We start from the raw sequence: 20,590 nt of genomic DNA on the forward strand, positions 1-20,590 counted from the left end.
CGGGGGGCGGGCACGAGTCTAGACGCGAGCGTGATTGGGCGGAGATGTAAACCTAGCTTTGATTGGTCGGGAAGCGGGGCGGCGGTGGGCTGGGACGCGAAGCGCGTACTGATTGGCTGTAGCAAGCTGACGCTACCCCTCGTGCCGCGGCCCGCTGGTCTCCTGTCATGGTGCTGGGCTACCTGCTGTTCCGCCGCCAGAGTCTCGCTGCCCTGGGAACCGCCTGCACCCGTCGCGGCCTGGGTAGGTCGGCCGGGGCCGGCTAGGGCCTGGGCAGGGCTGACAGCGGCAGGGGCCGGGGGTCGGGGACCAGCTGTGAGCTAGGGAGCCGCCGGGTTCGAGAGTCCTGGCCGGCGTCGCAGTCGGGTAACGGCGGTTAGGCCAGCCGCGCACTCCCCAAGGCGTTCCAGAGTCGCCGGCGGGCGGCAGCAGGGCGTTGGGCGCAGGCGTAGCCGCGGTCCCGCGCAGATGGATTGGCAGCGAGTCGCCTGGCCGCCACGGCTGACGCTGCTGTTGTTTTTTTTTTTTTTTTATCGACACAGGATTTTAACCCTCGCTGACAGCAGCGGGCAGGCCGATTGGGGTCGAGAAAGGCTGCACAGCAGTTGGGTCAGAATTTGAGAGGGTTGAAGACAGAGAGTGGGGTAACTGGTCAGCTCGAGTTGCTGACGGATTTGTGCTAGGTAAGGACACCTGTATTCCTGGGCGCTTGGATCTGCCTCCCTGCCGTCAGTCTGGCAGCCTTCGAACCCTTCTTGACCCCGGCGGTGCAGGGGTTCCCACATACTTTCATCCTTCCACCCCACACAAACCCCGTATTTCTAATGCCCTGGGGTGATGTGACCGTGTCTAGAGCTCCATGGAATGCTGTATATATTCTCCACAAAGTAAATCACATCTTTTCATGTGAGCTCTGGCAGACAAGAAAAACCCGAGGCACGCAATTCTTAAGTAATGGCAAAGGGCAGAACCCTGGAGCAATACTTGAGTTCCTCTAATGCTGGATTCTGTGAGCTGTGGGACCCTGGCCCTCCCTGGCTCTGTTTCCAAACGTGCCTCTGAGATGAGAGGTGTTGGGCACACACTGGCCTCCAACAGCCTGCTCTTCCTGCTGTCAAATTCGATTCTCACTGTGAATCTTGGCTTTGTTGGCCTATTTTGACCTTCTTTAAAATTCTCCTTTTCTTTATTTCTTGATATCTGGCTGATGGACCAGTAGGGGCAATAGATTAACCTGAGTCTCTGGGAGCTAGTTAATAGTTAACTAAATAAGCACAGGGCACTTTGTAGGCATATGGGACAATCAGTGAAGCCATCCTTGGCTATTTTCAAATCCCACTGAAAGCAGTCAAGGTGTCAAAGTGGTTGATGTGTCGCCATTGCTGAGGACCCCATTCAAAAGAAGTCAAACAAAACATATCTCGGGACTTCATCCAGACCCTAAGCTACAGGTCAGCACAGACCTGTACAGTGTGATTACAAGAAAGGTCACAGTTACAAACCAGTGAACTGAGAGCCATTTCTCAGGCAGTGGTGAGCTAGACGATATAATTTTTGGAAAAGGATAAAGGTTTCTGGTGGTGAACACACCAGATGAATTCTTTCCTTGGTGATAACGGCATCTTCCTCAGGTTCCCAAGGCTCTGATGGCACCAGCTGTAAATATTTCCTTCACCTGGGTAGTGCTAGTGATGTTCTATGGAAAATATATAAATGGGGTCCCCTTTTGAGGAGGATGCTCCAAGACTTGTGTTGTTGTTTCAATCCTTCTGCTTTCCTTCCACCTCCACCCCACCCCCAATATATACACTATGCTCTGTGTACTGTAGTCCTTCTCAGGCTCAGATAGCACTGGGGCTCAGGGGAGGTGGAACATCACAAACTTGATCATACCAAAGTGTGTATTTTGCTGTGCATGAGGAGAAGGGCCTGGTTGTCAAAAGAGGGGGTTGGATATCTTTGTGTGACCATTAAAGCTAGAGTTCAGGCAGTTTCCCTGGCCATGGCAGATAAGGTTGAATTCTGCACGGCAGTCTCTGGAGATGCGGTTTGTCAGTCAGTAGGTGCTGCCAGATTCCTGGATCCCTTTCGGGAGAGGCCCCTATCCCAGCACCTGCCCCAGAACTTCATGGCTGTCTTCTATTACCTTTTGTTATGTGGTTTTAGATCCTTTCACACTAAGACTTAAAATATAATTGGAGCCTCTGTGCATTTTTAGATTGAATAATAGGAGTTTCATTGTTGGAAATATACCTGTCTGCTGGGTAAAGGATGTTTTTGCCTTTTGGTCACTCCTGGCCACCCTGGCAGAGTCCTTTGGCTCAGTTGGATGGTCATTCTGTATCCTGCATATCTGAGTCTAGAATAATTGTGGCCAACTGTCCATTTCTCAGGCCCTGGTAGTTTTTGTGCATTATCCAAGTTTCTAGTTGCTGCCATTTGAAAGTGAATATTGTTTTCTTTTATGGCTGGAGGCCCAAGAAAGGCTGTAACTGCAGGCGACTCAGGCTGTTAGCTGGAGAGGCAGCAGTGTGCGGTGGATAAGAAATGGCCCAGCTTGGTACTTTCACTCTGGGTTCCTCCCTTCACAGTCTTTTGGGTTGGCGTGAACAACCCAGAACTGACAATAGTCATATGCCAATGTTCACAGCCACAAACTGTACTTCTGTCTTTTTAGAACTCTTGAAAAAGAAAGGATCATAAACCCGAAAGAGCCGATTTCCATGACTATGAACATGAATCGTTTTCTAGATTTTCCTTACTGATGTGGTTAAGTGAGGATATTCTTTCTCTATCAGAGAAACTTAGAAAACCTTGCATAGCAAGCCTCACTTGAATGCTCACCTCATCTTGTCCTGGGATGTCACATCCCCGGGATGCCCCTACTGCTGGGTCATCAAGGACTCCTTTTGAAGTGTATGCCTGATGTGGCCTCATGTAGACACTGACCAAAGCTACACTTGTCTTCAGGTCCAGCCCTGCTGGGGATCCTCCTCCACCACACAGATTTGAGGAAGAGCTTGACAGTGGAACAGGGCACCATGAAGGTTGAGTTACTGCCTGCTCTGACTGACAACTACATGTACCTGATCATTGATGATGACACCAAGGAGGCCGCCATCGTGGACCCAGTGCAGCCCCAGAAGGTGGGAGGCATGGTCCCAGAACCAATTCTGCATCCCCTCATGGGTTTGATCACTAAAGCTAACTGGACTTTTGTGTAGAGAGAAAAGGACTTCTGTTTCTAGGCAGAGGAGCAGGGTCTATCCTTGGCACTGTCTTCTCTTCCTTGAGGCTTTGTGCCTTTGGCCAGAGGGACTTGGAGGGGTTGGGGCTGGGGCGGTGTTGAGGATTGAGCTACCAAGTGCATCAAGAGAGAAAAAGGCTACAATCACCCTGCTCTACTGAAGTTACCCTGAGTCATCAGAGTCAGGACAGGCACGGGTTCTGTTGGGCAACCCCACCCACCCTGCAGACTGTTGAGCCAGCTCTGGGAATGTGATGATGGCCTTTGTTCTGCATCATGCTTGGTTGCAGGTTATCGAAATGGTGAAGAAGCATGGTGTGAAGCTGACCACACTGCTCACGACCCACCACCATTGGTAAGTGCGCCTCCCTGGAGGCCAAGCTCCATCCAGGCCAGCAGAGTTGATTGGGCCTGACTGCTCCATTCTAGGCACACCCCAAGGGTGGGGTCGGGCCCTCTGGGCTCTCTGGGCCCTCCCACAGCTGGCAGCCTGAGTCACTTCTGCCCCCACAGCTGTGTCCACTGTGCACCTGAAGACTGACCTCCAGTGGGATTCTGAGAAGACTTCGGGATTTGGCCTTTATATTGCCACCCGATTCCCTATTGTCTTTCAGGTGCTGGCCCCTCCACCCTGTGAGAGGGTCTGGTAACTAGGTGACTCTCTGGGGAGATGCTTGCACTGTGGATCCTTCTACTGCAGGTCTCTGATAGTGCTTGGACTTGTGTGATGAGATATTGGCCTTGGTGACAAGGAAGGAACGAGATTACACATTAGTGTTTTTAAGAATCATTAGCCATATTTGAAGAGGTTGTATGTGTTTTTGATATTTATTTGAAGGCTAAAGGATGACAAAGCACCCATGTTTGAGTTTAGGACTAGAGTTGTCTATCCAAGACCTTTTTTTTTCTTCTTCTTTTTTTTTGGATTTTTGAAACTTATGAGGCTCTTCAAAGCTGAAGAGAAAATGTTCACTTGGCTCTGACTTTAGCAAATAACTGCTCAAGGGTAGCTAGTGCCTGCGAATGAACATGTCTCTGTGCCATCGCTATGATTCAGCTTGCAGGAGCTCTGCAGCTTTCTCCTGGTAATCAAATGTGGCCTTTGACCCAGAATATTGCTTGGATGTGGTTTGGCCAAAGTTTGTTAAATGGTGAAAATGTCTGGATTGATGTAACTAAGTTGCTGAGTCTTTGCGGTTGTTTAACCTCTGGGGCATCAGGTGCTAATTCCTCTAGGGATGAATCTGAAGCCTTGCCCTTGGCTCTGGGCTACTTAGCGCTGCTGCTCTTACTTTTGGGAAATCTGCTCCCGCTCCTGCTGTGCCTCGCCAGACTCCTGGGCCTTCGTGTTGCTGCACAAAGCCTCCCCTGCCCCAGCCATGCACAGTTGGCTTCTCTTTTTCACACCAAGTAACTCCCACATCAGACTTTGTTTTTCTGGAGGGTTTTCTCAGCATCTTATGTTTATGATAGAACATAAACGCTAAACCAGGCCCCAAACTGAGTTCGAGGGCACAGCCTGTGCCTCCCTCCCACTTATCAGTGGTGGCAGTGAGCTTGCTGTGGGGCTGGCCCTGGCCTGTGTGTAATGGCCATCTGAGGGGAGAGGGCGGAGGAGCCTGTTATCTCAGTCCCTGCAGTTTCTGGGCCCATCAGAGGAGTCCATGGGTGAATGTGTAGTGAGGAGCAGGCATTCCTCAGGGACTGAAAAGTCCTCACCTTGTTCTGAAACCGCTGATCTTCAGGTGTGGACACACTCCCAGCCCTGCCTTCAGGGCCCAGCTGGGCTCGCCCTGGTATAACCAGCCCCACAAAGCCCAAGAATGGAGCTTTTCTCCTGAAGGGCTGCTCAGGCCGTCCCTCAGGGAGCACTGAGAGCCCCTGGATGAAGGTCCAGAAGGATCTTCAGCTCTAACAGCACATTAGAATCATCTAGGAGGTCATTTCTGGCTGGCTCCTGGGCAGACAAATCACCCTTAGATGGCTGGGCATTGCCATTTAGAAGACAGCTTCACAATCTTCTCAGGGTGGGTCAGAATCACCTGGGGGCTTTTAGATCGCCTACCCTGCAGGCTACCTGTGGGTCAACTGTGTCAGGCTGTGGTAGTGGGAGTCAGATCTGACTCAGGTGACCCTGATGTGCCCAAAGCATGGGAACTTTGACATAGAGATTATCCAGGTGTTTGTAATTTGTTTCATCAGCTCTAGCAACAGGGTGGGGCATGGAAATGCCTGGCATGGGAATGGGGTGCCTGAGAATGTTCTTTTCAGTGAAGTTAAGTGACAGAAAAGGAGCCAGTTTCCTGTGTTAGAAGATATGTTTCTACTTCTGAAAAACGTAACTGGGCAAATAAAAATTCCATTTGGTCAGGATTTATAAGCAGGCAAACCCCCTTTATGTCAGCAAGTAGCCCCAGGTCTCCTTTTTGACTTCCAGGGACCATGCTGGCGGGAATGAGAAGCTGGTTAAGCTGGAGCCGGGGTTGAAGGTGTATGGGGGCGATGACCGGATTGGGGCCCTGACTCACAAGGTCACACACCTGTCCACACTGCAGGTGAGGAGTGAACCAACAGAAAGGGACACCAGGCCCTAGAGCATAGTGTGGGAAGATGGCACAGTGGGAATACTGCCTCCCCCTTCTGGCTGTCCACTTTGTTACCCCAGGGACCCAGAGGGGCACGTGAGGGCTTGGGCTCTGGTGATGGCCCGACGTGCAGATAGGTGGAGGGCCTTGTGGGGCTATCTGGGCCTGCACAGTCCCCTCTGTTGAGAGCATCACAAGCAAATCAATGTGAAAATGGTGACTAAAGGGAGAATGTCCTTTTCTTAGGAGTTGTGGCTGGAATATTTAGGGGCAATTTGTCAGAATGTGTGGGACTTGAAACACATGTGTGTGGAAAGGGCACATGTCACAGATGTGGGAACTGTCAGCATTTGGTAACTTGGGTAAAGTTCATACTGATGTTCGTTCACTGTATTTTAATTTTTTTGTAGATTTGAACATTTTTGCAGTAAAGAGGTGGGGGGACAGAGGAAAACAGAATTAAAGGCCAAGCACCTAAGAAGGAAAACCATCTTTTTTAGCAAGACACTTGGTTCAGATTTAGTCCAATTTTGAGAGAGAAAACAAAATAAGCCCCTTTAGTTTTGTATGACAGCAAATGCCAGGTTCCAGGATGGTCCCTATCGCTGGGGCACACTTAAGGACTGAGTCCCATGGTCACCAGCAAGATCTGGATCCTGCTGTGGGGTGGGTGTGGGGTCTTGGATGAGACCTGTAGGACCAGCGGGCCATGTGCTTTGTGAGCCTTAGGAGCACATGCCATCATGTGCTTTGTTTCAGGTGGGGTCTCTCAATGTTAAGTGCCTGTCGACACCATGCCACACTTCTGGACACATCTGCTATTTTGTGAGCAAGCCCGGCAGTTCTGAGCCCCCTGCTGTGTTCACAGGTGAGGGTTCAGGTGTATGTGCTGGGGATTGGGCATTCTTTGCAAAGTCCCTCTTGGTGTAGGGGTGTCTTTGAAAACTTCCAGGTGTAGCAGCAGAGTATTTCCTGTCTGAGACTGCACAGGGCTATGTGAGGAGGACCTTGGCCCTCGGGGCAGAGCTTGGGGCTCAGCTTCGAACACACTGGGGCACAGGCGGGCTGGGAGGACACTGTAGGGAGTGGCACCTCCTGGCAGGGCTGACCGTGTACTTTGCTCTGATCCCACTCACCACTGTCAGGTGCCCTGGGGACAAGCCTTTCCTTGAGAGACTCCGCCTGGTGGGGATGCAGCCCCAGCCCCCATCACCTCCAGCAGCTGACAAACAGGAAGGGCAGTGAGTCCCAGACCCACCTCTTGCAGACCTAACTGACGCCATGCGCTCACGCTGCCCAAACCCTTCACAGGATGTGAGGCGAGCCGGATTTGGCAGTCAGTAGACAGCCCACAGGCAGGTGCCCTACACAAAACAACCCTGATAGTGGACTTCATGGCAGCCCTAATGAGCTCGGAGGGTGGTAGGTAAGTTCAGGTGATGGCTGCAGTCTGTGGTGACCATGACCTTGAATGAAGGTTGCGAAGCACTGCCCAGCACCAGGCTGTGAGAGCCGCACTCAGTCAGGGCAAGCAAACCTTTCCAGGAATTGGAAGTGTTTTTCCCCTTTTGAAAGAAAATGAAAGGATGTTGATGCTGATTGGGGAACTTGTGAAGCGGAACAGCCATGTGACGACCGGGAGTTCGGGGTGGCATGCGCCAGTGGCCGTGGACGAGTGGGAGTGGTTGAGAGCGCCACAGCCCCCATGCAGAGCAGGCCCGTTGGCTCTGCAGAGGCCTCGCTGCTGCCGTAACGTTTTTAGTGAATGTAAACAGTTTTTAAGCCCTGAGTGTTCCAGAAATTTAAGGCCGTGTCCGACTATGGTGTGAGCAGGTAAACTGGTCCATGCGCCATGTGTACACTGCCCTGAAGTGGTTTCACCTGCACGAGTGGTGAGACCATACTCCCTTACCAAGTGGTGTCGGCTTGGGGTGAGAGGTGTGGGACGCCAGCGCCTGGCCCGGTAAACCCTCAGCACCTTGCACTCCTGTTTTTACTGTGCCCTATAAAGCCCCAGACTTCGGTCTGCCCCTCTGTCAGGTGGGAGGGCAGTGCCTGCCTGTCAGAGTTTTTAGGACCTAGGGGAGTGGGCAGGCCCAGGGGGATGACCCCATGAACGAGGCACACTCCCTGGGGACTGTGCCATTAAAAGCTGAGTCCCACTTTGGAAGTCGTGGAGGGCTGACTGTTGCAAACACAGACCTGAACCATGTCCTGCATGAGTTACCATTGTCCGTGTGACAGTGGCTGGGAGAGGAGTGCATTGTCTTATTGGTGACTTTTATAATAAATATGTGAAAATCATACAGTGTCGTTAGTGGGGAAGCTAAGGTGTCTGAGGCATCCACAGTGAGGACTAATGGTACAGGAGACAGGATGGTCCAGCAGGGCCCCAGCTGGCCTGTGTGCGTAGCTGAGGAAACTGCAGTGTCCAGAGGGGAGGTGGTTGGTGGCTTTGGGCTTCAAGTTGGGGTCTGAGTGACCAGGGCCCTCTCCCATACCCCAAGGATGTAATGGATGTGGGGTGTGGCTTTGGCCCTGGGATGTGGAAGGTAGGACGAGGCACTAATGGACCAGGAGGGGAAGGTAGTCTGGTGGACAGGCCTGGGTGTGGGAGCAGGTGTCAGCTGGTGGGGCATCTGTATTTGAAAGATCAGGGTCTGAGAGCTCAGATTTGGGATGCTAGCTTATGAAAGTGTGTACCAAAACCACAGAAGGTACTCAGGTGGCCAGGCGAGGAGGCCACAGTGGATGCTAGAACCATGGCTGGCTTCACAGGGCCTGGAGGTGGAGGGGCGGCCTGCTGTGGAGGTGGGATGCCCCCAGGCACTCTTGGCAGCTGATTATGGAGGGTGAGAAGGAGACAGCAAAGGCTAAAGTGCAGGAGCTGGTGGTCCTGGCTGCCGTGCGTGGGGGGGAAGCGGGGGGCTCCCAGGTCTCTTAGTGTCCTGCTGCCCATGAGGACTTGGATCCCTCCCTCCCCCGGCACCAGGAGCGGGGGGCCCACGAAGTTCCTGGATGTGGGAATAACAGGTGTTGCTCGTCCCTGCAAGGGATCCCTGTGCCTGGACGGCCTGGCCTCTCCCGGGTCTCCCTGGCCCCTTGCCAGTCCCCAGACTTGAGGTTCAGGGCAGTTAACCTGTGTGTTGAGGCTCTGCTCACAGGCCACCCCATAGTCTTGATCTAAGGGGCAGCCTTGGCTTCTGCCAAGTGGGCCAGGGGCTGCCTGGGAAGAGGCCTGGCCCATGCCGATGGAGGAAAAATGTCACTCCATGTCATGGGGTCCCAGCCCTCCCAACTGCAGCGGGGGAGAATACATGCCCATGAGCTCCGCGTGGCTCGGGCCCCTTTCTCAGGGATGAGACCCTGGGAGGGAAGCAGCAGCGCAGAGACCGGGTGGCGTCAGGTAGAGGGGGTGCTGTCTAAGGGTGGATGCAGGAGGGGTGAGTCCGCAGGCAGTAGGCCATGTCCCGAGGGCCCTCATGGGCTGTGGGCCCACGTGAGGGGCTCCCAGAGGACCCAGAGGGAGCTGGCAAGATTATGGGGGGTGTCACATATGGGGGGTGCTGAGGATAAGGGGAGATGCAGGAAGTGGCTGCCGGATAGATGAGAAGTGCTGGGTCTGGGAGTCTCAGAGCTGCAGTTGACGGGACTGGGCAGTGGAGGGAGGAGTCAGTGTGACCCTAAAGTTTGGGTTTGAGCAGCTCTTTGGGGGCTGGTGGTGAACTGAGTGAGACTTGAGTAAAACAATTTGGAGCATGTGGGAGCCAAGAGCTGCGGGTCTTTGGGCTCTGTTTGGATGGAGGGCCTCTTGGGTGTCTGGGTGGAGGTCAGGTCTCAGGCTGCACCCCAGTCACCATGGGGGACAGAGCATAGCCCTGGCCGTCGGTGCAGCCCATAGACAGGTGGTCAGTATCACCTAGGAGCGGACCATTGGCCCCTCGAGGGGGGCGTGTCTTGCTGGTGGCCCCACTGCTCTGTGGCTGTCCTCTTGTCTTTCAGGTGACACCTTGTTTGTGGCTGGCTGTGGGAAGTTCTATGAAGGGACAGCGGACGAGATGTACAAAGCCCTGATTGAGGTCCTGGGCCGGCTCCCTCCTGACACAGTAGGCAGCACCCCATGGAGCTCCCCAGCTGGGGGTGTGAGGACACGGCCTGCTCTCCCACTCCGTTCCCTCACTTCCTGTCCTGGCCCCCCACCGTGGCCACCCCTGTGTGTGGGGAGGAGTGGGAGGGCGGGGGCATTTTCTCCAAAATTGGGTTTTCTCTTAATGTACTTTTTATCGTTTCACTTACATACGAGAAACATCTCATCCTAAGGGATGTCTCCCTGGGTGTCACTGGCCCAGCCTAGGGCCCTTCAGGCCCATCTCTGAAGGGTTTGAGGTGGGATTAATGAGTCTCTTCAGTGCTCACGGGTTTGCCTTTTTCCTCAGAGAGTGTACTGTGGCCATGAATATACCATCAACAACCTCAAGTTTGCTCGCCATGTGGAGCCCAGCAACACTGCCATTCAGGAGAAACTGGCCTGGGCCAAGGTGAGTGGGATGTGCTTCAGGGGGCATGCTGTGGGTCAGCCTCCGTGAAGTGACTTCCTGGGAGTATAGAGGTGCCCGGGTCACTGGCACTCACCGCACTGTCTCCTGAGTGTGCAGGAGGCACTCCTCAGGGCTGTGAACGAGCCAGGATTTAGACCCACCCAAATTTGAGTAGGAATCTGGGCGGCTCATCAGATCCTTTCTGACTCAGTGTGTCCAGGCTGGGCCTGGGAGGCTGTGTTTCCAATGAGTGCCTTGCAGGCCAAAGTGGCAGATCCCTGCCCACTTCCCACATCTGGGCAGCAGGTGGGACTGTGCAGCTGCCACACAAGAGCCCTGGAGGTTGCTTGTCTGAATGGTACTTATTTCAACGATGGCCCCAAACTTGCTCCTCAGCTAGACCCAGGGGTTTGCTTGTCCCAGAGGTGTCTTCTATGAGGGTTTAGAAACACAGCTGCAGGTGTATTGGTTAGGTAAAGATGTTCTCCTGGACTCTAGGGTCTGTCTTTCCCCTTCAGTCACTGAGAAATGGTGTCAGGAAGAAACGCACACACCTAGGAGGCCTCAGGTGCTAGGCTCCCTTCTGCTGAGTTCAGTGAGTAAAGTTACCTCATAGTTTGTTTTTTTCTTAATAAATCACCTGTTTTTATTGAGCATCTCTATCAATTTTTTTTGGGAGGGGCACTTATAAAATAATACCTGTAAAAATTCAAACACTACCTTCATTTGTTGATAAATATTATCCCACTTTTTACACCAAGCATACATGAATATTTAATATAAAGAAAAAAGCTCATCCTGTGTATATACTATACATACTGATTCGTGGCTTCCTTTTCACTTACTACCTGGTCTTAGTGCTCTTTCAATAGCAATTCATACATATCGAACTCATACTTATCAGGGGTATCTACTTTTTAAAAAACTAAACTTTATTGAGGATAACTTATATACAATAAAAGGTACCTGAGTGCACAGTGTACAGTTCGATGAATTTTGACAATGTATGTACCTGTGTAACCCCCAACACAATCATGATATAAAACATTTCTACTACCCCAAAAGGTTCCATTGCCCTTTCCCATGAAGTGCCCCCAACTACTGGTCTGCTGTGACTATAGATTACTGTTTTCTAGATTTTCATATAACATTACTCTGATGTATGTGGCTCCTGCTTAGCAAAAAGGTTTTGAAATTCATCATGTTTTATTTCTGAGTAGTATTTTCGTATGGATATATTATAATTTGTTTATCCATTCAACTATGGATGGATACTTAGATTGTTTCCAGTTTTTCATTATAAATAAAGTTGCTATGAACGTTTGTGTGCAAGTCTTTGTGTGGACATATGCTTTCACTGCTTGTGGTAACATACCTAAGAATGGAATTTCTGGGTTGTATGGTAAGTGTATGTTTAACTTTTAAGAAACTACCAAACTGTTTCCCAGATGGTTGTACCATTTTGCATTCCACCTAGCAAGGCATAAGAGCTCTCTAGTTGCTCCACATGCTCACCAACACTTTGGTATTGTTGATCCTTTAAATTTCAGCCATTCTAATAGGTGCATAGTAGTATTTCATTGTTGTTTTAAAAGGCATGTTTCTCTGATGGCTAACGAAATTGAGCATCTTTTCATGTGCTTATTGGTCTTTTATATGTCTTTTGTTAAGTGTATGTTCAAGTCTTTTGTCCATTTTAAAAATTGGGTTGTCTTGCTGAGTTGTAAGATTTCTTTATGTATTCTGGAAACAAGTCTTTGTGAGATACAGATTTCAGATATTTTCTCCCATTCTGTGGCTTGCACTTCTGTTTTCTTAACAGTATCTTTCAAAGAATAAAAGTTTACATTTTTGGTGAAGTTCAGTTTATTAATTTTATCTTTTATGTTTCTTGTGCCCTAGCTAAGAAATCTTTTCATACCCCAATATCACAAAGACTTTCTCCTATGTTTTATCCTAGAAGTTTTATAGTCTTAGCTTTTATGTTTATATAAATTTATATTTAGGTCAATGATCCATTTCAAGTTAATGTTTGTGAGTGGTGTAAGGTAAAGTTAGAAGTTCATTTTTTTGCATATGGACATCTAGTTGCTCAGCACCATTTGCTGAAAAGAGTGCACTTTCCTCAGTGGATTACCGTGGTATCTTTGCACAATAAATTGGATCCTGTAGGCATAAACCTACTCTGGATTCTGTTCTGTTCCATTGATCTGTATAGCTTATCTTTGCATCAGTAACACTGCCTTGATTACTATGGCTTATGGTAAGTCTGAGAATGATAGTATAAATCCTCTACCTTTATTCTTTTTAAAAATTACTTTTGGCTCTTCTAAACCTTTTGAATTTTCATATAAATTTGGGGGTCGCCTTGTTAATTTCTACAAAATAAAGTCAATTTGGCTTTTGATTAGGACCGTTGTAACAAAAGATTTGGAGAGACTTGCGATCTTACCAATACTGAGTTTTTCCATGAACATGATATAACTTTCCACTTATTGAGGTCTTTAGTTTTTCTCAGGAATATTTTGTAATTTTCAGTGTTAAAGATCTTGCATGTATTATTAAACGAACCCTTAAGTACTTCAGGGTTTGGGATTTTATTGTAAATGGTCATTCGTTGATAGTATTTAGAAACACAATTGATTTTTGTATTTTGACCTTGTATCCTTCTGACCTTGCTAACCCATTCTAGCATCTTTTCCATAGGTTCCTTAGGACACAAGCATGTCATCACCTACCACAGACAGTTTTATCTCTTCCTTTCCAATCTATATGCCTTTTATTTATTTATTTATTCATTTGTTTGTTTGTGTTTTTTGCCTTATTGCATTGACTAAGATCTTCAGTGCAACGTTAAATAGAAGTAGTGAGAGTGAACATCTTTGGCTTGTTCCCAGTCTTAAAAGGAAAGTATTCAGTCTTTTATCATGAAGTACGATATTAGCTATGGGTTTTTCATAAATCTTCTTTATCAGGATGATGAAGTTCACTTACAGTCCTGGTTTTCTGAGAGTTTTTATCATAAGTTGGTGTTGAATTTTGTCAAATGTTTTTTCTTCATCTGTTATATAATCATTTTTTTTTTCTCTCTTTTACTCCGTTAATATGATGGAGTGCATCAATTTGTTTCAAATGTAAAACCAACTTTGCTTTCTGGGTGAACCTTAGTCATGGTGTATTATTCTTTCCACATGTTGTTAGAGTCTGTTTTTGTGTCTGTCCTCAGAAGGGACGTCAGTCTCTAGTTTTATTTTCTTATAATATTTTTGTCTGGTCTTAATATCAGGGAAATGCTGGCTTCATAAAATGAGATGGAAAGTGTTTCCTCCTTCCAATTTCTGAGTTTTCTATGACTGCTAATATTTCTTCTTTTAATGTTTGTTAGAATTCACCAGTGAAGCCATGTGGACATTGAATTCTTTTTGTGGAAAGATTTTTTTGGTTATGAATTCATCTCTTCTATTTTTGTAGGGCTTTTAGATTTTTGCACCTTCTTGAGTCAGTTTTGTCAGCCACTTGTGTTTTTCAATGAGTTTGTGCATTTCATCAAGGTTTTCAAATTTATCGACAGTTTTCATACTGTTCTCTTTTTAATATCAACTCTGTAGAAGTTTAGTTAATATGTAATAAACTGCATCAACTTAAAGTGAACAATTGAGTGTATTTTGACAGATGTACATACCAGTGAAATGACTACCACTACAATTAAGACACAGAACATTTCCGTCACCCACAAATCTTCCTCATGCCTCTTTCTCTGCCCTTGCTCCAGAGGACTGCTGATCTACTGTGTGCCACTACAACTTAGCTTGCATTTTCAAGATTTTTATATAAATATAACTATCCAGTATGTACTCTTGTATCTTTTTTGCACTCGGCAGAATGATTTTGAGATTCATTCATATTACTGCATGTATCAGTAGTTCATTCTTTTTATTTATAAATAGTACTCCATTGTTTGGATATATCACATTTCGTTTATCCATTCACTTGTCAATAGACGTCTTTGTTCCTTATGTTTCCAGTTATTGGCTGTTGTGAATAAAGCTGCTATGAACATTTGTGTACAAGTCTTTGTGTGACATATGTTTTAATTTCTCTTTAGTAAATACCTAGGAGTAGAATGGCTGGGTTGTATTAGGTGTATGTTTGATTCGTAAAGAAACTGCCGAACTATTTTCCTAAGTGTATTACATTCCTACCAGCAAAATAAGAGAGTTCCAGTTGTTCTACATCCTCACCAACACTTGGTATCGTCAGTCTTATTAATCATTTAAATTGATATGTAGTGGTGTTTCACTGTGGTTTTAATTTACATTTACCCAAGCATCTTTTATATGCTTATTGGCCATTTTATGAAGTGTTTGTTCAAACTTTTTGCCTGTTTAAAACATTGGATTGTCTTCTTATTGAATAAGATTTTTTTAAAAAGTGGATATAAGTCCTTTGTCAGATATATGTGTGGTGAGTAGTTTTCCCCATTCTGTGGTTTGCCTTTTATTCTTTTTCAACAATGTCTTTTGAAGAGTATTTTTAATTTTGATGAAGTCCAGCATATTTTCTTTTAGGTTCATACTTTCTGTTTCCTATCTAAGAAATCTTTGTTTTTCCCAAGGTCAAAAATTTTCTCCTCAAAAATGTTTTCTTTGGAAGTTTTGTAGTTTTAGCTGTTACTTTTAGATCAACACACTCCCCTCCCCACCAATATCTGTGGGCACTGTAGTGATAGCCCCTTTCATTTCTGATTTGGGCAATTTGTGTTCTTTTTCTTTATTCTTATCAATTTTGTTGCTTTTTAAAAAGAAATACTTTTGCCTTAATTTTCCTTATTTTTCTATAGCACTGATTTCTGCTTTTTTTACTCCTTTCTTCTTTGGATTTACTTTGTTCTTTTTATAGATTCTTAATATGGAACCTGAGGTCATTGATTTTAGAGCTTTCTTTTTTCTAATATGAGCTCTTAAAGCTAAAACTTACCTCCAAGTACTGCTTTAGCCGCATCCCACAAATTTCGAAATATTTTATTTCCATTATCTTCAATTTGATTGAAACACTTTAAAAATATCCCTGTGGTTTCTTCTTTGACAATATATTGAATTGTGTCAAACATACAGAAATGTTAAAAGAATTTCATAGTTAACATTCATACATTGACCTACTCTCTACTGTGAACATTTTACTGTACTCATCATTGTCCCTCCATCTTACTTTCAAATATACTAACGTGTAGGTGTCATTTATATATAATTTTGCCTAATTGACCTCTGCTTCACTTAGGGAGGACAGTTAGGGTTTCTAACTTTCTTGTGTTTACATTTCCGCATCCTTCCCGCTTCTGTAGGAAAATCACTACACATTAACACTCATTTCAATAGATAATCCAAAAGATTATGACATTTATACTCCCCCAAGTATACATGTAAGGATCTGTTTTAAAATTATCCTTAGAAGAATTAACTTATTTTCTTCCCTCACAGGAGGTGAAGGAATATTTCTTAGGAGTGAGAATACTATAGGAAGCACAGGAAATATTATAAAACATTTTAAGCTTGTTTTCACCAGAAATGAAAGAACAGAGATTAGCAGTAAATCTTCATCTTGATCTCCTGCCAGATCCCAACTTGACACACCTCCTGAGGTTGAGGGATTAAACCTCTTGATATCAGTGCTCACAGTGTGTTGGGGGTGGCTTGGCGGGGAGAGAGGAGAAAGAATCCATGTTCAGGAAGCCTGGGTTTGGGTGTCAACAGCTATAGTCCAAGCTCTGGCCCTGTGACCCTCCAGGTTGGGCAAGAGAAGGGCAGGGTTTTCGGGGAGGATGGAGACCCCCAGCTGTTAACTTTGACCTTGTTCCTGGAGTTTCTATAAAAGCTACCAGTTGGCAAATGGCCCAGTATGTATCTTCTCTCTGTCCTGCTCAGTGCTGATTAGGAGAGAGACCATCCTGACTGAAGGTAACAAGTTGCCCACTGAGGGTTCATCCTGAGTAGTTCTCTCTTGGGAGCCCATATAGGGGGCCCCTGCCTGAACATCCTGCAACAAGAGCTCACCACCCTCTAGAGGGGGCTGTCATCTGAGGGGATGGACCCCCGGCGTCTGTCTTCTCACTGTTCCCAGCAATGAGCTGCGCAGCCCCATCCCATCTTGGGGGTGGGTTTGTGGATGTTTTCTTTTTTTCTGTTTTCTGCATTTTCACTGCTTATTAACTCTGAAATATAAACTTCATAATAATGAAAAGAAAGTTCTATGTCCCTTTCTACCTCCAAAACAGCAAGAAAAGTAGGACGAGCTTTTGGTGGCAGCTGCAACACTCAAATCTCTATTAAGCAGGAAGGGTCCTGTCCTTACCCTGACCTGACTGCTCTGTTTGCCTTCTCAGGTCAGATAATGTTTTAAGAGCCTTAGAAGGTATTTTGAAATGTTATCTTTAGAAGTTTCCGTATTAAAGTGACATGTTTCTTTTGCAGGAGAAGTACAGTATTGGGGAGCCCACAGTGCCATCCACCATTGCGGAGGAGTTCACCTACAACCCGTTCATGAGAGTGAGGTGAGGGTGTGAGCAGGTGGGCAAGGGCGGGGCCCACACTGTCCTCAGGTGTCCTGGCCTCTGCTTCACTCAAGCACTGTGTCCACTCCCTGAAACTCCTTCTGAAGAACCCAAATGGTGGAGGAGACTGCCCTGAAATCTTGATTAAATATAGCCACAGAATCAGACACATTTTCTTAAAAGGTGAGGAGGGATACTTTGCTTAGTGCCTTGGCAGGGGCACGGGGTCGTTTCTGACCTTGAAGTCAGGATCAATAGGCGGGCCAAGGGAGTTCTTGGGGAGCCTGGTGATGTTAGGCCGTGCAGATGCCAGTGTAAGGTTGGTGGCCCTGTTTTCTGAGTCGCCGACAGGATTGGGCTTTGCCAGTGTGCTGTCCACAGGAACACTCAAGTTGGCCAAGGCTGTCACATTTGATTTTTAAGAATGCTCCAACTCTTCTAGGCTCTTTTCTTCCACGATGCCCTGGGTGAATTGGTGGGCCGATCCTGTGCCCACCTGCTCCCACCCTCACGACCTGCATCCTGGCACTTGGCTTCTGCAGGGAGAAGACTGTGCAGCAGCACGCGGGTGAAACGGACCCTGTCACCACCATGAGGGCCATCCGCAAAGAGAAGGACCATTTCAAGGTGCCCAAGGACTGATGTGGCTGAGGGGCCTGGAGCTCCTGTGACAGCTGCCTTCAAGCACATTTGGGTATTCAGATGTTTTAGGTGAAATTCAGTCTTGGCTTAATTTTAAATTAATCTCAGAGCCCTTTGCTTGTATTATCAAATGTTTTAATGCATATTTATAAGAGAAGAATTTAGAAAGTGTTTATTCCTGGAAGTGTTTCTTGCTTGCAGATTGTGTATTATCTCTGGCTTTTGTGTGGAGCCCCCATGTGATTCCTCAACAAGAGCAGCTCTTCTCCCCGTTGCTGAGGCTAGCAGTCTTGTGCTCACCAGAAGAGGGCCCCTGGGAGGGAGTGTGCCCCCTCCTTTTCCTGGCACCCCAGGAGGTACCTGGTGTCACCCCATTTCTTCCTCTTCCTCCCTCCCCCAGCTACCACTAGGGGAGGTCACCCTCTCATGAGTCCTTTGTCATTAACTTTACCAAGTTGTTTCATGTTAATGTGGTCAGGCCTTGAGCACCTACCTGGGTTGGGGCATTGATGCAGTGAGGCCAGAGGTGGGGCCAGGCCTGGGGCTCCGGCTGGGAGCCTCTGCCACGTGGTCCCCGGGGAGGTCCATGCTCTGCACACCGCATCCCTTCGATGGCTAGCCCTCCCAGGGGATGTTCCCAGGGAGCAGTGTGGGCCAAGGAGCTGATGGAAGGGACAAGGGTGGTAGGGCAATCAATGGGGAAAAGGAATCTCAGAAACTGATAGGAAAAATAGGTAATTCAGCAATAATAATTGGAGATTTTAGAACAACTAGACAGAACATCAGCAAGGATATAGAAGATTGAACACTATTACTCAACTGAACCTACTTATTTATAGAACATTCTACCAACATTCTTTTCAGGTATCCATGGAACATTCTCCAGGATAGACTGTATCTTAGGCCACAGAATAAGTCGTCATATATTTAAAGAGTCTGAAATTATACAAAACATGTTCTCTAACCCCAGTGGAGTTAGATATCTACAACAGAATGAAGTCTGGAAAAACTTCAAGTATTTGGAAATAAAATAAAACATTTCCAAATAGCATGTGGGTCAAATAAAAGTGATAATGAAAATACCGTATCAAAATACGTAGGATGCAGCTACAGCAGTACTAGAGAGAAATTTATAGCTTTAAACACCTGTATGATTTTAAAAAAAAAAAAAAAGGCCTCAAAAAACCTAGGTGTCTACCTTAAAAACTAGAAAAAAGAAGACCAAATAAAACCCAAAAGAAGAAGAAATAATAAAGATTAGAGAGGAATTGAAAGAGAACAGAAAAACCGAGTTCTTTGAAAAGATCAACAAAATTGACAATCCCTTAGTTACACTGACCAGGAAAATAAGAGAGAACACAAATTACCAAATCATGAAGGAAAGAAGGGAACATCACTAACAGCCTTACAGAAGTTAACAGGATTTATAAAGAACTACAGGTGGTCCCTGACTTAAAGTGATTTGACTTAATTATTTTTTTGACTTTACGATGTACAGAAACAGTATCCATAATGAATTACGTGAGATATTCAACACTTTATTATAAAAAAGGCTCCGTGTTAGTTGATTTTGCTCAACTGTAGGCAAATGTAAGTAGGCTAGGCTGAGCTATGCTGTTTGGTAGTTTAGGAGTATAAGTGAATTTTTAACTTCCTTGGGTTTATCAGGATGCAATTCCATTGCAAGTTGAGGATCATCTGTGGTAGAAAAACCCTATATCAATAAATTAGATAATGTAGATGAAATGGACAAATTCCTAAAAAGACACAAATCACTTAAATTGACTTAAAAAGAAATGGAAAATCAGAATAGACCTATAACAAAAAAATTGAACTAATAAAAACTCTTAAGTCTTCATGCAAAGAAAGCCGAGGGCCCAAATGGCTTCATTAATGCATTACATCAGTAACACCAATCGCACACTCAGAAAGTAGAGGAGGGAGCATTCCTCCAGAAGAGAAGGACCTCTTCAGACCCCACTTCCACTTTTAAGGACTTTTGTTATTACACTGGGTCCACTTGCAAAATCCACTTAATCTCTATTTTAAGGTCAGCTGATTAGCAATCTTAATTCCCCTTTGCCATGTAACCTGACATATTCACTATTCCAAGGATAAAGACATGAATATCTCTGGTTGGGAACATCACTCTTTTTCTCACAGCACCTATGAAAAGCAACAGCTAGCATCGTAATTCATGGCGAATGACTGAATGTTTCTCTAAAATCACAAACAAGGCAAGAATGTCTGCTCTTGCCACTTCTACTCAACAGTGTACTAGATATGGAATAAGGCACCAAAAAAAAAAAAAAAGGTAGTATACATATTGGAAGAAGCAAAAATGACCGTATTCACAGACGATATGATCCTATATGTACCTTATCCAGATATACCCACATACCCGCATACCTGTTTAATAAGGTCCTGGTATACAAGATAAATAAAAATCCATTTTATTTCTGTATACTAATAAGCTAAAAATGAAATTAAGAAAATAATTCAAAATAGTATCAAAACTAATAAAATACTTAGTAATTATTTTATCAAAAGTAGTGTAAGATTTATACACTGAAAACTACAAAAAGTTGAGAAGGGAAATCAAAAAGAACAAAGTTGGAGAACTTACACTGCCTAATTTCAAAACTTACTATAAAGCCACAGTAATAAGATACATTGATGCAAGGGTAATAGGTATGTAGTTTGGGTCAGAATTGAGAGTCTAGAAATAAATCCTTATATTTATGGCCAATTGATTTCAACAAAGATGTAAAGACATTTCATTGGGGAAAATAGTCTTTTTAACAAATGATATTGGGACAATTGGTTATCTACATGTAAAAAAGTAAATTTAGATTCTTACCTCAAACCATACACATAACTCAAAATAGATCGTAGACCTAAATGTAAAATCTAAAAGTAATCAAGATTTTAGGAAGAAACACAGGAGAAAATTTCTGTGATCTTGGATTATGTAGAACTCTTAGACATGACACCAAAAGTGTGAGCCATGAAAGAGAAACTGAAATTAAAA

General features: G+C 45.8%; 1 protein-coding gene across 2 annotated transcripts; it reads left to right on the top strand.

Moving 5' to 3' along the window:
* The first annotated feature begins 114 nt into the window (after window positions 1–114).
* On the top strand, window positions 115–18,716 carry HAGH (hydroxyacylglutathione hydrolase). Of its 2 annotated transcripts, XM_016136611.2 has the most exons (10): window positions 122–243; window positions 543–683; window positions 2,971–3,146; window positions 3,538–3,602; window positions 5,685–5,802; window positions 6,592–6,700; window positions 9,835–9,938; window positions 10,269–10,370; window positions 16,838–16,917; window positions 17,460–18,716. In XM_016136611.2, exons 3-10 carry the CDS (start codon window positions 3,042–3,044, stop codon window positions 17,557–17,559), a joined length of 783 nt encoding a protein of 260 aa, XP_015992097.1. In that variant the 5' UTR covers window positions 122–243; window positions 543–683; window positions 2,971–3,041; the 3' UTR covers window positions 17,560–18,716. The 2 variants fall into 2 exon arrangements, with proteins under 2 accessions (XP_015992095.1, XP_015992097.1); XM_016136609.2 differs by lacking the exon at window positions 543–683 and having other exon boundaries at window positions 115–243.
* The last annotated feature ends 1,874 nt before the right edge of the window (window positions 18,717–20,590 follow it).

This window comes from Rousettus aegyptiacus, unplaced genomic scaffold (genome assembly GCF_014176215.1).
Source record: "Rousettus aegyptiacus isolate mRouAeg1 unplaced genomic scaffold, mRouAeg1.p scaffold_m13_p_8, whole genome shotgun sequence".
Classification (NCBI taxonomy): Eukaryota; Metazoa; Chordata; class Mammalia; order Chiroptera; family Pteropodidae; genus Rousettus; species Rousettus aegyptiacus.

Excerpts from the sequence above, each read along its gene's own strand:
- HAGH (XM_016136609.2), top strand. The coding sequence starts at position 168 with ATGGTGCTGGGCTACCTGCTGTTCCGCCGCCAGAGTCTCGCTGCCCTG. Across the intron at positions 3,603-5,684 it reads CTCACGACCCACCACCATTG|GGACCATGCTGGCGGGAATG; the intron begins GTAAGTGCGCCT and ends TTTGACTTCCAG. Across the intron at positions 5,803-6,591 it reads CACACCTGTCCACACTGCAG|GTGGGGTCTCTCAATGTTAA; the intron begins GTGAGGAGTGAA and ends GCTTTGTTTCAG.